The sequence below is a fragment of the Medicago sativa genome, chromosome 2, assembly GCF_051527215.1.
Source record: "Medicago sativa cultivar Bolivia chromosome 2, Bolivia_mono, whole genome shotgun sequence".
Lineage (NCBI taxonomy): Eukaryota > Viridiplantae > Streptophyta > Magnoliopsida > Fabales > Fabaceae > Medicago > Medicago sativa.
Window position 1 is genome coordinate 14,868,831 of NC_140750.1, and position 13,551 is coordinate 14,882,381.

General features: G+C 31.0%; 1 protein-coding gene across 1 annotated transcript; it reads right to left on the minus strand.

Moving 5' to 3' along the window:
* Window positions 1-345: 345 nt before the first annotated feature.
* LOC146944855 (uncharacterized) lies at window positions 346-5,483 on the minus strand. Its single transcript, XM_085743203.1, has 13 exons — window positions 5,351-5,483; window positions 4,217-4,562; window positions 3,993-4,096; window positions 3,739-3,865; window positions 3,296-3,390; window positions 2,912-3,035; window positions 2,333-2,413; window positions 1,770-1,868; window positions 1,490-1,669; window positions 1,312-1,413; window positions 1,133-1,189; window positions 840-923; window positions 346-728 (listed from the first exon to the last, which is right to left on the minus strand). The coding sequence occupies exons 2-13, from the start codon at window positions 4,337-4,339 to the stop codon at window positions 513-515; spliced, it is 1,392 nt and encodes a 463-aa protein (XP_085599329.1). The 5' UTR covers window positions 4,340-4,562; window positions 5,351-5,483; the 3' UTR covers window positions 346-512.
* Window positions 5,484-13,551: the final 8,068 nt, after the last annotated feature.

Genomic DNA, 13,551 nt, shown 5'->3' on the forward strand with positions numbered 1-13,551 from the left:
TTCATGACCTTGCAATTGTTAAGGTTTAAGTTTAACTCGGGAATGTCTTACTTAAATCAGAGAAACATGCAAATTGAATAACTGCATAAAATTAAAACATAAATGCTCATCATTCATAATTGAGACAAAAATAAATAAAATGTGTTATCCACGCAAATAACATGTTTATCATCGATAGGAAACATTTTGAGGAGTAACTTTTGTATGGATACACCCTTGTAGAAAAGAAGGGCAACATTTTAAGGAGCAACATTTGTATCTTTTAAATCATAATTTTTTAGAAATTGTCACATTAGCCAGACGCATAATGCAATGTCACAAAAAAAGAAAGGGTACCAAAAACACAGTCAGAAAGATTAATCAATACTTTACACAAAACATGTTGAATATTTCCTATAATAGAATCATGCTACATACATGATGAGTTTCATGGACTAACTTTAAATTGTATACTGCATTATTACATTGATATTATGCAAAACAAATAATATTCGATGAAGACACGGCAGCAATCAAGAGGATTGGTGTCTTTGATGGGCAGATCCCTTCAAAATGCAGAACCGCAGTCGTCGACTGAAGGACTCCAACTTCTCAAACCTGTCTGGCTTAAGTTTCTTTGTAACCGTTTCGGCTTTCTTTTTCTTCTTCTTCTTCTTCTTTTGATTCTTTTCACCTTCTTTTGGTTCTACCAATACTTCTCTCATACTTCCCATAGGTGTTGCAAATACCTGTAGAGTATGCTATTTTTTGTCACCTCGTAATAATTTTTATATCCTCAACTAAGTAATAGATGAAAAAGATTATGAGTCATGTGTGAGCATATATATATAGAGAGATACCTCAGAATCATTATCACCATCCCAACTTTCTCTTGCTGAACTACTATATGAGAAATAATCTTCAGTTGGAAACTTTTGCTCATCCTGCAGAATCATTAAAAGTATTTTCAGGACCTACAGATCAACATATTTAGACCACCAATGCAATTGATAACGAACAATTATCAAACAAAATCGGTACGCAGATAACAAACAACTTCTCATAGTCTCTAGACATAATCCACATTTGAAGAAGCAGTTAATGCGAGTTTCAGATATTTCTTAATTTCTGAGATTGTACTTAATAAAATCACCTTCGAATCTGCAGGTTCACCATTGCCATGTGTTGCGTCTTCTCTAATCACAGATTCCTGCATTACAAGCAATCAATGAATTAAACAAAAAACCTTTTGGAAGAAAATAACATACACAGATTGAAGACCTGTCCTATTGTAACAATCATTGGAGAAATTCCTTAAAGAAGTTCACTAACTGATACTATGGTCGAATTTGAAATGGTTAGAGTAGCAGAAGATGAACTAGCAGCATCAGTAGTCGAAGCCCGTAAACTAGACAGTAAATCATACAATAGGCCCTAGCAAGATACCAAGAGCAAGTTAGTGTCTATTATTCAACTAAAAGTTAAAACCCATATTATAAAGCTGAATTACCTCATTCACAGCAGAACCGATTTTTGTATCTCTCAAACTGTAATATTTCTCAAACCTACGAGCTCTAGGAATGTGAGGAGGGCGGAGGGCATTGTAGAAAAAAATACAAACTGAATCGTAGAAGATCTGTGGTCGAATGGAGTTGTGATCACCATCAAATTTTATGATATTTTTATCTCCCTACAAATTAAGAGGCCAAGTTAGACGTTTTGTTTATGTGAAGAGAGTGCAAAACTGCAAATTGCATTTTAAACATTTCGCCAAATGTTTGAAATAATACCGCATATGATTCAGCGATGAGATCAGAGTGATGAGGCTGAACAAAGTCGTCGTCGTTACCATGTCCAAATAAAACCGGAATGAATGTCTTCGGTGCTGCCTGTAAGATTTTAAATCATTACTTTAAGAAAGTTATGGAAAGGAAATAACACTGCTTAACAGCTTGTACAATCAGAATATAAATGTTGCCACACCAAGTGTGTGTTTGAATTAACTTAATCAAGGTTCAAAACAACTCAATTAGAATAGTAAGTATTCATAATCATATCTAAAAAAAATATTCTTAATTAAATGAATTCAAACATGCTATTAAATTTCAAGGTGAAGAGCCTCGTTATTCTTGACTAGCCAACCTAAGTCCTTTGCAACTATTGCATGGATCATGTGCTGTGCTTTCTTGTCAAGTATTCAATCTCATACAACATTATATGTCTTATAACTGTGTAGAAACATTTTGCTTTAACACTTCTTTTTTTTGACAAGAACATTTTCTTTAAACTTGAGTGGTATTTTTTCATCACAATTTTAAAAAGAAACTGTAGAGTTAAAGCAAACAATTCATACCTGCAAACAGTTAAGGTCCATAATATCAAACTTTGCTTTCTTCTCAATAACCCGCCGCATGTATTGTACAACCATTTTAAGCTAACAATGAAACAAATACAACAAAAACTCAGAATTTTCAACCAAAATAAGAAATCTCCAAACAAATTTGTAGCCTAAAACTCTTTCAAATAGAAACAGATAACAAAGCAACTCTCAGTATATTCAGAAATAATACTCAGAAAATTTCCTTTCAATTTATGGAATCCACTTGCTACTTCAAACAACAACCATTTTTCTCAATAATTTCATCAATAAGCCATAATAATCATTCTTCAATCTCTGTATTTCCCTTTCCCGTTTTAACAAAAAAAAATGGAAATTAAAAGCTAAGATGCCTATATAAAATCTATGATGCTCATTGATCAGATTGGCCAATGAAATAAACCTGTAATGTAAATCAAAACCATGATAAATTCTATGAAACAGTGCAAAACAATATTCAATGCAGGTAAAAAAGATTTTTCGCCCAAACTAAAGAATCACTTCTGCATATAGATTCAGATAGAAGTGGGGGACAGAGAGATAGCGAGAGATTACAGTGAACTTTGGAAGTCGAATTTTATACACATCAACAAGCTCCATCATCAAGTCATATAAGTTTGAAAAGGCGCTATCTAACACCATTCCAGCAATAGAAGGGTCTTCAGCTCCATAAAGAAGGCTATATTATACCAAAGCAAAACGAGAAGTCAATTAGACAGGAGAATCTCGGATACAAGTGTATACATATGCGTGTGTATGTCAGTTCCTTTCTTTCAATCTCTCTTATAAGTAAATACAATAGAAAAGCTTGTCTTCTTTCATAGAGGAGTCTTGGTTTTCATTCAAAGGTTACAACAATCTTTTTGTACAATTCACAATATAAATATATAGAACATAAATTTTTACTAAAATCAAACAAGTAGGTAGAAGATGTGATACCTAGTGACAGCTCCCATTGATCGTCCCCAGAGACCTATACGAGATACTTGTTTGTTACTTCTTAAATACGAGACCACCATCTTGAGGTCATCTTTCTGTCGCATATTGAAAGAGAGAAGCAAAAAGAGTTCATAAGTTTCTGATGCATACAAAATAAAAAGTAACAAAAAAGTTAACTTAAACTTGAAAGAAGATACAGGAACACTACACACATAAGCATGTGAGTTTATGTAATAGAGTTTAATTTAGATATATTGTCAGTGCAAAAAGTTTAACACTGTCCACATATTATTCTCAATTATATGTGTGACTTTAGAAATAGTTATGATAAAAGTCAAATGATTTTAATGAGACGATTGTGATTGATTGACAGTATAAAATATCTTTACACTGAATGCGTAGATGAATTAAATCCATAAATATATGCGAAAGAGGCAGCTTACTTCATGCCAACCAAGGCTAACATGGTCACCATCAGATAAGCCTGACCCCGAGAAGTCAAGCGTAAAAACAGTAATATTTGATGGAAGAAGAACCACAGCAGCTTCATTAGCATCTACCCTACATCCACTGCATTATTGAACACACACACACACACACACATACACACATATCAATAGAGAGAATAGAGTTTAAAATATAGCATCCAAAGAGAATCTAAAGAGCTGCTATAGCAGTGTCCACAAAAACGAAATACCTATTTCCATGGCAATAGATAACACAAGGAAGATATATATCTTCCGGGAAATATGAAGGGATGTAATGACTACACTTCAAAGTATATCCTCTGGCATTCTTGAGCTGCAAGGTTTATTAAAAAAAAGGAAAGAAAATAAACAAACTGTTGTAAATGGTGATCATGAAGCAACTTCCATAAATGCTCAATGGTAATTGTATCAAACAAAACATGTCCATACTTGCCTCCAAATCCTTTCTTTGATATTGTCTTCCTAAAAGGGTGAATTCCTTTTCACATAGGTACTGATCTGGATCATACTCAGCCCTGGGTGGCCGAATAATGAAATTGATGAATTGGTCAATCATCTTGCTAGTACATGTATCTCTCTCAGAGCAGCTCCGCTCGGGAATACAAGTAAAGCGGAGTCTCTGAGAAAATCAATCAATTCTCTCCCATTTCTCAACGGAACAAGGTGAATTGCACACAAATCTCAAGTTCAAGTCCTCCCAGAACAGGAAGAACCTTATTCTTCAATAAGGACAACCGTTTTTATTTTCATTTCCAACACATGCTACTAATGTCCTATTCCTGTAAGAAACAAACAAAACAACACCAAATGGCTTATAAGAAGGTTGAAATTTCGAATCAATTGGCGCAAACTGTTAAACAATTCACAAGGAATCTAGCTGGTCCCAAGTAATCATGAAAAAGTGGGAAAGAGAAGAGAAAGGAAAAACAACAATAAAGCATTCCTAGACCCATATGTCCACAAAATTTTGAAAAAGCCTCTATAACACCGACACTTTTGATCCATGTGTCCGGCACGTATTAGTATCCGACAATGAAACATTATATTACATTTAATTATGTCATTATCTCAAAACTTTATCGTATCAACGTGTCGGTATCCGTATTATGTTAGGTGTTCGTGTTTCATATATAGGCTAAAGCAACTTAAAAAAAACGTTACAAACCTCAAACATTTAACTCCCCCACCTAACTTTTTTCCTACCATTGTTACAGAAACTTAATTCAAGGTGAAGGAAATTCAAACTTGGGTTAAAGGGTACGTGCAAATCCAATGAAACAGTTTCAAATGAGAAAATAAGGGAAAAAAAATAATAATAAAATAAATGTAGAAAATTGTATTCTTCAAAAAAAAAATGTAGAAAATTGTAAAGCTTAGAAAACAAGAATGTGAGATAAACAAGAGAATATACATTGTAATGTATGATCCGAAATTTAACAGTTAAAACATCACATTTTATATAACATGAATAACACAATGCACATCCAAAACAAGACATATATAACATGAATAACACAATGCACATCCAAAACAAGACAGATATTTATTAAACAACTTTTTTTTTTACCAGAATGAAGAAGAAACCCAGAAATGCTTGCATGAAGAAGAATTTTTTTGGTTCCCTATGAGATTTTACAGAGTAAAGAGGAATAATCGGAGAGGAAAGAGAGACACAACACAACAGAACACAACACCTCAAGCAGCCAGCTGGTGTTTATTTTCCATACAATTTGCTGTTTTTATAATTTTCTGTTTTTTCTGTTGTTGTGTTTTTGTTCATAAAATGTTATAAGAGGATAGCACGTTCTTTTTTTGGTGTTTTTTCTTTCTTTCAAACTTTTAATTATATTCATTGTTGAGATATTGATAAAAAAAATGTGTTTGGAGATGTTGAACCATTGTTCCATCTCATAATAAGTATTTCCTCTATCCTAAAAAGATTAACCTATTGATAAAAATATTGTCTCAAAATGGCTGATGTTTTTAATTTTTAATAAATCATTCTTTTTCTAAATGTATTATCTAATTAATAATATTTGCATTACTTTCAATTTAACATCTTTCACTTTATATTTATGGTAATGATAAAAACATTAATATTTGATAAAGTACTTTAATGAAAAACTATTTCTTTCATTTATACATTTTTTTATTACGTGTGAAATAATCAAATATATTTCTTAAAATATGTGTGTTTCTAACCTTATTTAGCGATTTTATTATCCACATTTTTTTCTCAAATTCCATGATAAATACATCAATATTTGATAAAGTACTTTAATGAAAAACTATTTCTCTTTCATTTATACATTTTTTTTATTACGTGTGAAATAATCAAATATATTTTTTAAAATATGTGTGTTTCTAACCTTATTTAGCGATTTTATTATCCACATTTTTTTCTCAAATTCCAAATAGTCTATTGCACATAATCTCAAATACTCTTTATTCAAAACTTTTACAATCCTTTTTTATGGACCTTTAATTAGTTACTCGTGCATCATCTCTTTCAATACTTGTGTCAATTCAATGACCCCTATATTTTCGATGATAAACATAAAATAAGTTAGGTTAATAAGTGTCTTAAAGAAACTATAAAAAAAAGTTGTTAAACAAGTCAAACCCATTTACAAAAATTTTATTCATAAGTTACCACTAACTTTTTTTTAAGTACTCGGTTAAACATTTCATTACTTAAAATATGTGTAACACAAGTTGATATTTCAACCAATATTTTTTTTAACAAGTATTTCAAATAATATTTGGAAACTAACCGACGATGTCACCGCCTTTATTAACATATAGGCACAAACTCAACATCCGAGTTTCTATAAGAATGAGAAAAAATGGGCTTACAATGAGCTATAATGACATATGAAAACTATCCACCACCCTCTTTGAATCTAATTCAAAATCAATCGGTCCCAAGTTTAACTCTTCTATCCAATTGAGAGTTGAAAGTAAACCAAGAGTTTCTCCAAAATGTACACCACAAACTGGAGAAAACTATTCCATTTTAGCCAAAAGAAAACCCCAATCATCTTAGATGTATATGCAAATGCCTACTCTATTATGAAGATGGGAAAATGAAGCATCAATATTACATTTCATTCATCCTTTTGAAGGTTTAGTCCATTTGACTTTGCCTTTGTGTTACTGGATTCGAACCACCGGTTCCTCGAACCCACCGCACAACCTTCCAATCCAGAAGCATCACTCACGCTCGCTCAATCATAAAAACTTGAGTATCAACCACATTATTCCGAATCTTATTATTCATTTGCTTCTAAATATTCTGAAGAATGCAAGCAAAAAGTGAAGCCTCGTTATTACCACTTACAATGGCCCTATGGGCAATTTGTTTAGCAGTTTCCATATAAAATTCATTTAATCAACATGTAGGATTTTGTAAGAGTAAAGGGAACTAAAAATATGTATCTTGATTTTCTAAAAGTACTAAATTTTTAGGATAAAACTAAGACCCTGAGACTTTGTTTGTTTGGAAGTTTGGAGGGAGGATTTTTGAAGGTAGGAAACATAAGAAAAAATGATTTTTCTTTCTTCATATTTTTGAAAAGAGTGTCTTTTAAAAGAATGATAATTTAATTCTTTTGATTAATAAATTTTTAACTTCAATTTTATAACAATATAGATACATTGAAATTGAAGAATTCATATAAATCTTCTAAAACCCTCTCCTAATACAGCTTTTGAGTTCCCACAAATTATGTGAATTTTTTATAATGAGAAAAAAACCTCTGAAAGCCCTCTCCTCTCTTCTCAAAGTTTACTAATTGCTCCATTTTGTCATTTATTTTTTCCAAAGTCCTCTCATTTATTCCACTCTAAACTTGCAAACAAAGCCTAGATAGAATGATAATTAGGAAATGCGGGAGTACTTATGTTTAATTTAATAGTAAAATCATGTATAGTGGTTGAAAGCCGTAGTATAGAATAGCTGTCCTGATAAACTTAACTTAATCGGTAGGTACAATGTTTTGTAGTATGGAGATGTTCAGGTTCGAACACCACACTTATTCACATTATTAGTATGGAGATGTTCAGGTTCGAACACCACACTTATCCACATTATTAAGAAGTAAATTTTTAGCCACTAAACTACTAAATAAAAAAAATAGTTACATAACGTGTCAATTAATTAAGCAAGCACGAAGTGAACATGATTATCGTTAATAAATTTGAAATTTGTTACATAGTTTGTGTATTAAGAAAGCAAAAAGTGAACATGACACATGACTACACATTAATATAACTGTACACTTTTTAAAAGCAAATATTACTTATTTGATTAACAATTCCTATAAAGTAAAAATGTATGTACGTGTCAATTAAGTATGTGGTATTTATTATAAACCACATACATCATTTAATAAATGAATCTAAAATGTGGTTTTTTACTTATAATAGTGATCGGAGGGTGTACTGAGTAATGTATGTCTTGAGTAAACTGTAATAACTTGTTTCAGTTTGTTAGACAGAAAGTTGATCAGGCTTTACACAACTGAGTTAGATGGTGGTGTTTTCAGTTCTATTCTATGACAAAAAAGTCCAACTTCTCATCCATTTCTATATAATTTAGGGTTAAATATGTTTTTGGTCCCTATAAATATACCAACTTTTTGTTTTAGTCTCTCTAAAATTTTCCTTCAACTTTTAGTCCCTAAAAAATTTTCCATATTCGCTTTTGGTCCCCCCTTTAAAGTAAACTCATATGTAGAATTCATATTTTTGAATAACAATTTTCAGAAAAATTCATAATATTATAAGAATCTCTCCAAAAAAAAATTAGAATTTTTTAACAAAACATGAATTTAATATGAATTTTTATATTTTTTATGGTTAAAAATTCATATTAAATTTATGTTTTGTTAAAAAAATCTATTTTTTTTTTGGGAAATATTTTTACAATATTCTACACATTTCTGCACAATTTCATTAAAAAAATACTAAAATTAACTTAAAAATAGGGACTAAAAGTAGTGATTGAAAATTTTATAGGGACTAAAAGTTGAAGAAAAATTTTAGAGGGACTAAAACGAAAAGTTGGTATATTTATAGGGACCAAAAACATATTTAACCCTATAATTTATTAGTGTTATATTAGTTTGTTTTGTCAAATAACTACATTACATTTTCCCCATTTTTTTTATTGAAAAATTAATTCAAATAAATAAAAGATCCAAGAAGCCAGGCCAAGAACAAATAATCTAGAACGTTTCCTCCACATGTTTTATTGTACACTACTTGAATTTTAGTTTAATGCACTTCAGTTATAATTGCACTTGGATAATAAGGTTGGTATAAACTACATGGTTAAATATGTTTTTTTTTTATCCTTATAAATATATAAATTTTACGTTTTAGTTCCTCTAAAAAATTTCTTCGACTTTTAGTACTCCAAAAGTTTTTTATTTTCACTTTTGCTCATTTCTTTAAAGTAAACTCATATGTAGAAATCATATTTTTTAATAATTTTTTTTATAATTTTGACGGTTAAAAATTCATATTTAATTCATGTTTTGTTCAAAAATTCTAATTTTTTGGGAGAGATTTTTACAATATTCTACACATTTCTACACAATTTCATTAAAAAAATATACAAAAATTGACTTAAAAATAGGGACTAAAAGTCAAAGGAAAATTTTAGAAGGACTAAAATGAAAAGTTGATATATTTATAGGGACCAACAACATATTTAACCCTAAACTATACTATCATCAGGTCAATTTTTTCTTTTTCTTTTAAGGTAATTTGTTAATAAAAGTAGGCATAGTTCTCTAATTGTAATTTTTGAAGCCAGTGTTCAGGTATGAACCCAACCTCCACTTTTCCCCTCATGATTCAGTTTTTTCATCATAAGATCAAGGGAAGATTGGTTTATTTTTCCTTTGCTGCTTCCTTAGAATGAAAGAGCATACACAACAATTTGTGGTCATGAGCTATTAATTTCTTCTAATGAGAATGCTTGTATTTCTGTACTAGTAGTGTCCCAGTTCTATTACAACGTGATCCCTATTTATAGGAAAATACAATGATACATCATCCGGTAACAATTATAAGCAAGCAGAAAGTGAAAGGGAACATGACTACCTCTAATATTTGTGTAGAGTATAGTCTCATTAGACATTAGTTTACGCTTATAAACGAATCAATGAAAACCAGTCCCACATCGGGAGTTTTAAAACAATATAGAGAAGGACTCATCTATAAAACTGCAGTCCATCTTACCGTGCTATATACTTTGGATAGTAGAGTCACTTTAGTTGTCTTGAAATGAGTGTGATCTCCTCATTGCTGAATCTTTATTACAATGGAGGACATTTAAAGATTCCTCTACTGGATTCATGCGAAGAAATCTCTTCCATTGTAAGATTGAATTCAGTGATAAGGAGGAAACTCCTAAGAAATAAAAAAATTATTAGATGAAATAAAATTAGATGATGAGTGGTGAAGTAGAAATTAAAACACTGGTTAAATATGTTTGCATATGCTTATGAAAATGCTTGTATTTTTATACTAGTGTTCATGTTCTGATCTAGTGTTGGATATGTTATCCTTGAGCACATTCATTGTGTTGCAGGTTCTAGAATCCCTAGAAGGTCTTTAATGTTTGGTGGGAGAGTATTCAAGATGGGCTTGCCTGGAAGGAGTGAGTGGACAAGACAAGAGTGAGAATAAGGATTGTGATTTGGTACCAAATTGCACCTCAAAAACAAGTGTCGACGTAGAAGCCATACAATTTTCATCTTTGTCGGATGTTTTCAAATAATAATGTACTTGAGAATTAGTAGAGACATTATTCAACATGATAAGTCTTAAGAATAAGAATACACTCCTATCAGGATGGATGATTATTAATTATTCCAATTTTTGCCATGATATCCTTGAACACATTCATTGTGTCGCAGGTTCAAGGATAAGAATAGATTTTTATTTCTGACTAAATTACATGAGATGTAAAGAATTCTTTTGTAGTTTCACTTTTGAGTTTTGACTAATTTGTTCCTACAATTAACTACCTGGTTTTGCTCCAAATGGTTAAAGGAGCAATTCCACATATTTCATTTAAAAAATTAAATTGATATCCGGTCAAGGACCGATTAATCTAGGAGACAAATCTTACCACCCATTAGCGGGTGTCCAAATTAAAATCAGAGCAAAATTAACATCAAGAGGTTTGAATCTAAGACCTTATTAAGAGAACACTCCAAATTCCCAAACTTACACCAAATTAATTCATGTGGGTTTCAATTCCACATATTTATGTTTATTTGAATACACATACAACTTCACACTTGTAAAAAATATATTCTTTCAAATAAAGTGAAAGATTTCTCTATTTATTCCTATATTTTCACCCGCGATGCCCTCCCTCTCCCTCCATACTCCCAAAGAAAGCCTTAGTAAATTAAAAAATATGATGATTTGTAAACTGGCTCCGAAAAGGATAGGTATACATCTCAATGCAATATCTTTGAAGGACAGACATCAGACAAGACACAAATATTAACATATTAACAACTGTGATATTGTAGAAATGACATAGTTTAATTTGTTTGAAAGAATAACATAATTCAATGTAATCACATAAATTGTTGTTTTGTTGATTCAGACATTAACATGTGTCAGACATTGAGTATGTCTTCGAACACAATGCTACAAATTTAAAGCTTAATTAGATTGAGACCCTTGCATCTGGCAGCTAAAATAAATTTTGTGTATTATATATGAAAGTGATATTTTTTTTGTTGGAGACTAATGTAAGACAAACTCTAAGCTTTTATCAGTTTCATTACAACTCGATGAAATGGGATATTGAAAGACTTTTCTCAAGGTGACGTAAGACAAACTCTAAGCTTTTATCAGTTTCATTACAACTCGATGAAATGGGATATTGAAAGACTTTTCTCAAGGTGACAAATCAAAAGTAATAAATTTGTGTCAAGGGTCAAAGGGCAGTAATCTAATCGAATGAAAAAACTGATATTTAACCCATTTATAGGAACAAAACAATGGGGTTAACATGGACATCATATTAAAATCAGGTGCATTCATGTTTTTAATTAAATTATGACAGTACTAAATTTTGTACATACATGGGCGGATCTGGGATGAAATAATTAGTGTGGCGAATTATTTTAGCGAAGCGAATTATTTTAGCGAAGTTAACTACGCTAAAAATAAAAAATATTGTCCATATTTTAGTGAAATTTAGCTTTTTTTAGTTATAACTTAAATAATATTATAAAAATGAAAAAATATTTTAAATGAATGGTCAATTCGAAGTTAAAAATCTCACTCAAAAGGGTATCCCTTTGTATATATATTTATTGATTACGTATGAGTAAGTTACAAATAAAACACTATAGTCTAGTGGTTGATGAGTTATTCTTAAAGTTTATGCCGTGTCGACTCCGTGTCGTGTGTTTTTTTTACATTTATGTTAATTAATTCTACATTTATGTTAATTAATTCTTTAAAAATAATATGACAAAAACAATAGGCAAGACTTGAACCCAAGACAAATGAGTTAGAAAAACATAACTTTACCACTACACCAATGCATCATATGTGATTATAAATCCAAATTAAAGATATATGATATTAAATTTGGGCTGAAATATATATATAAAAAAATTGGACTGAGCTAGTGTGGCAATAGCCACAGCAAGCCTTTGAAGGGATCTGCCCCTGTGTACATAGTAACATTTTAAGGAAGGCTCATGCATGAATTGTTCAGGACCATGATAGTAGACGTAACAGGGTCGGACCTTGGGGAGTGTAAGAAGCGCTACTGCACCGAGCCTCTAAAAACTATGGGCCTAAAAAAAAATTACAATACCCACCCCCATTGAAAGAATCACAACAATTATTTCTTTTTTGCATAAACCATTCGTTTTCCCCTTTCCTACGACGTAGGAGTGACATTCCAAACGACATCGTTAGGTAAATTTCACCTCTTTTTCACTTAATTTTATTTTGTTTTGATTCGTGTTTAAAAATTCTTATGATTCTGATTTTTTAATGAAGCTTAGCTACACAAAAAGAATTGCGTTTTGATTTTACTGGGGCCTATTTTAAAAATAGAACTGAGCCTCCTATTTCATAGGAACAACCCTGTAGACGTTGGATTATGGTCCAAGCCAATTATTTGTGTTCTATAATGTTTACTACGACAAGCCGCTGAAACATGAAACCTAATCACAATACAAGCCGCTGAAACATGAAACCTAATCACAATATAATTAAATATTTCCCACTAAAATATCAACTCAACAAATATAAATCATCAACAATGTATAACTATTAAATATTCAAGTGAAATTTTTATATGACATATTTTTTCTTTGGATAAGTTTCTTCTTTTATTTTTATTTCAAAAATGTATTTATGTTCTACGAGAATGATAAAATCATAATATTTTGCATCTCTTACAAAACATGATTACTTTTTCCCACGTTTTTAATTTAGTTTATGTTGTTGGGAATAAGCATGGCAACAAAACTCGTACCCGCGGGTACCCGCCCGAACCAAATCCATTTTAACGTGTTTTCCCATTTTGACTGAGTTTGAGTTTTCCTCGATTTCAAAACACAAGTACGGAATGGGTAACGGGGATATAGGTACCCACTCAGAACCTGTCCCAAATGTAGAAAATCAATTTAGTACCCATTTTATATCAGTAGAAACTCAAACCCTAAATCATTTTATTCACAGATCAGAATTTCAGTCTCACATATGACACTA

Bases quoted from the DNA above. Each gene is read 5' to 3' on its own strand.
- LOC146944855 (XM_085743203.1), bottom strand. From the start codon at position 4,339: ATGATTGACCAATTCATCAATTTCATTATTCGGCCACCCAGGGCTGAG. The intron at 3,391-3,738 runs GTAAGCTGCCTC...AATATGCGACAG, and splicing joins TTAGCCTTGGTTGGCATGAA to AAAGATGACCTCAAGATGGT. The intron at 1,414-1,489 runs GTAATTCAGCTT...GTATCTTGCTAG, and splicing joins TCGGTTCTGCTGTGAATGAG to GGCCTATTGTATGATTTACT.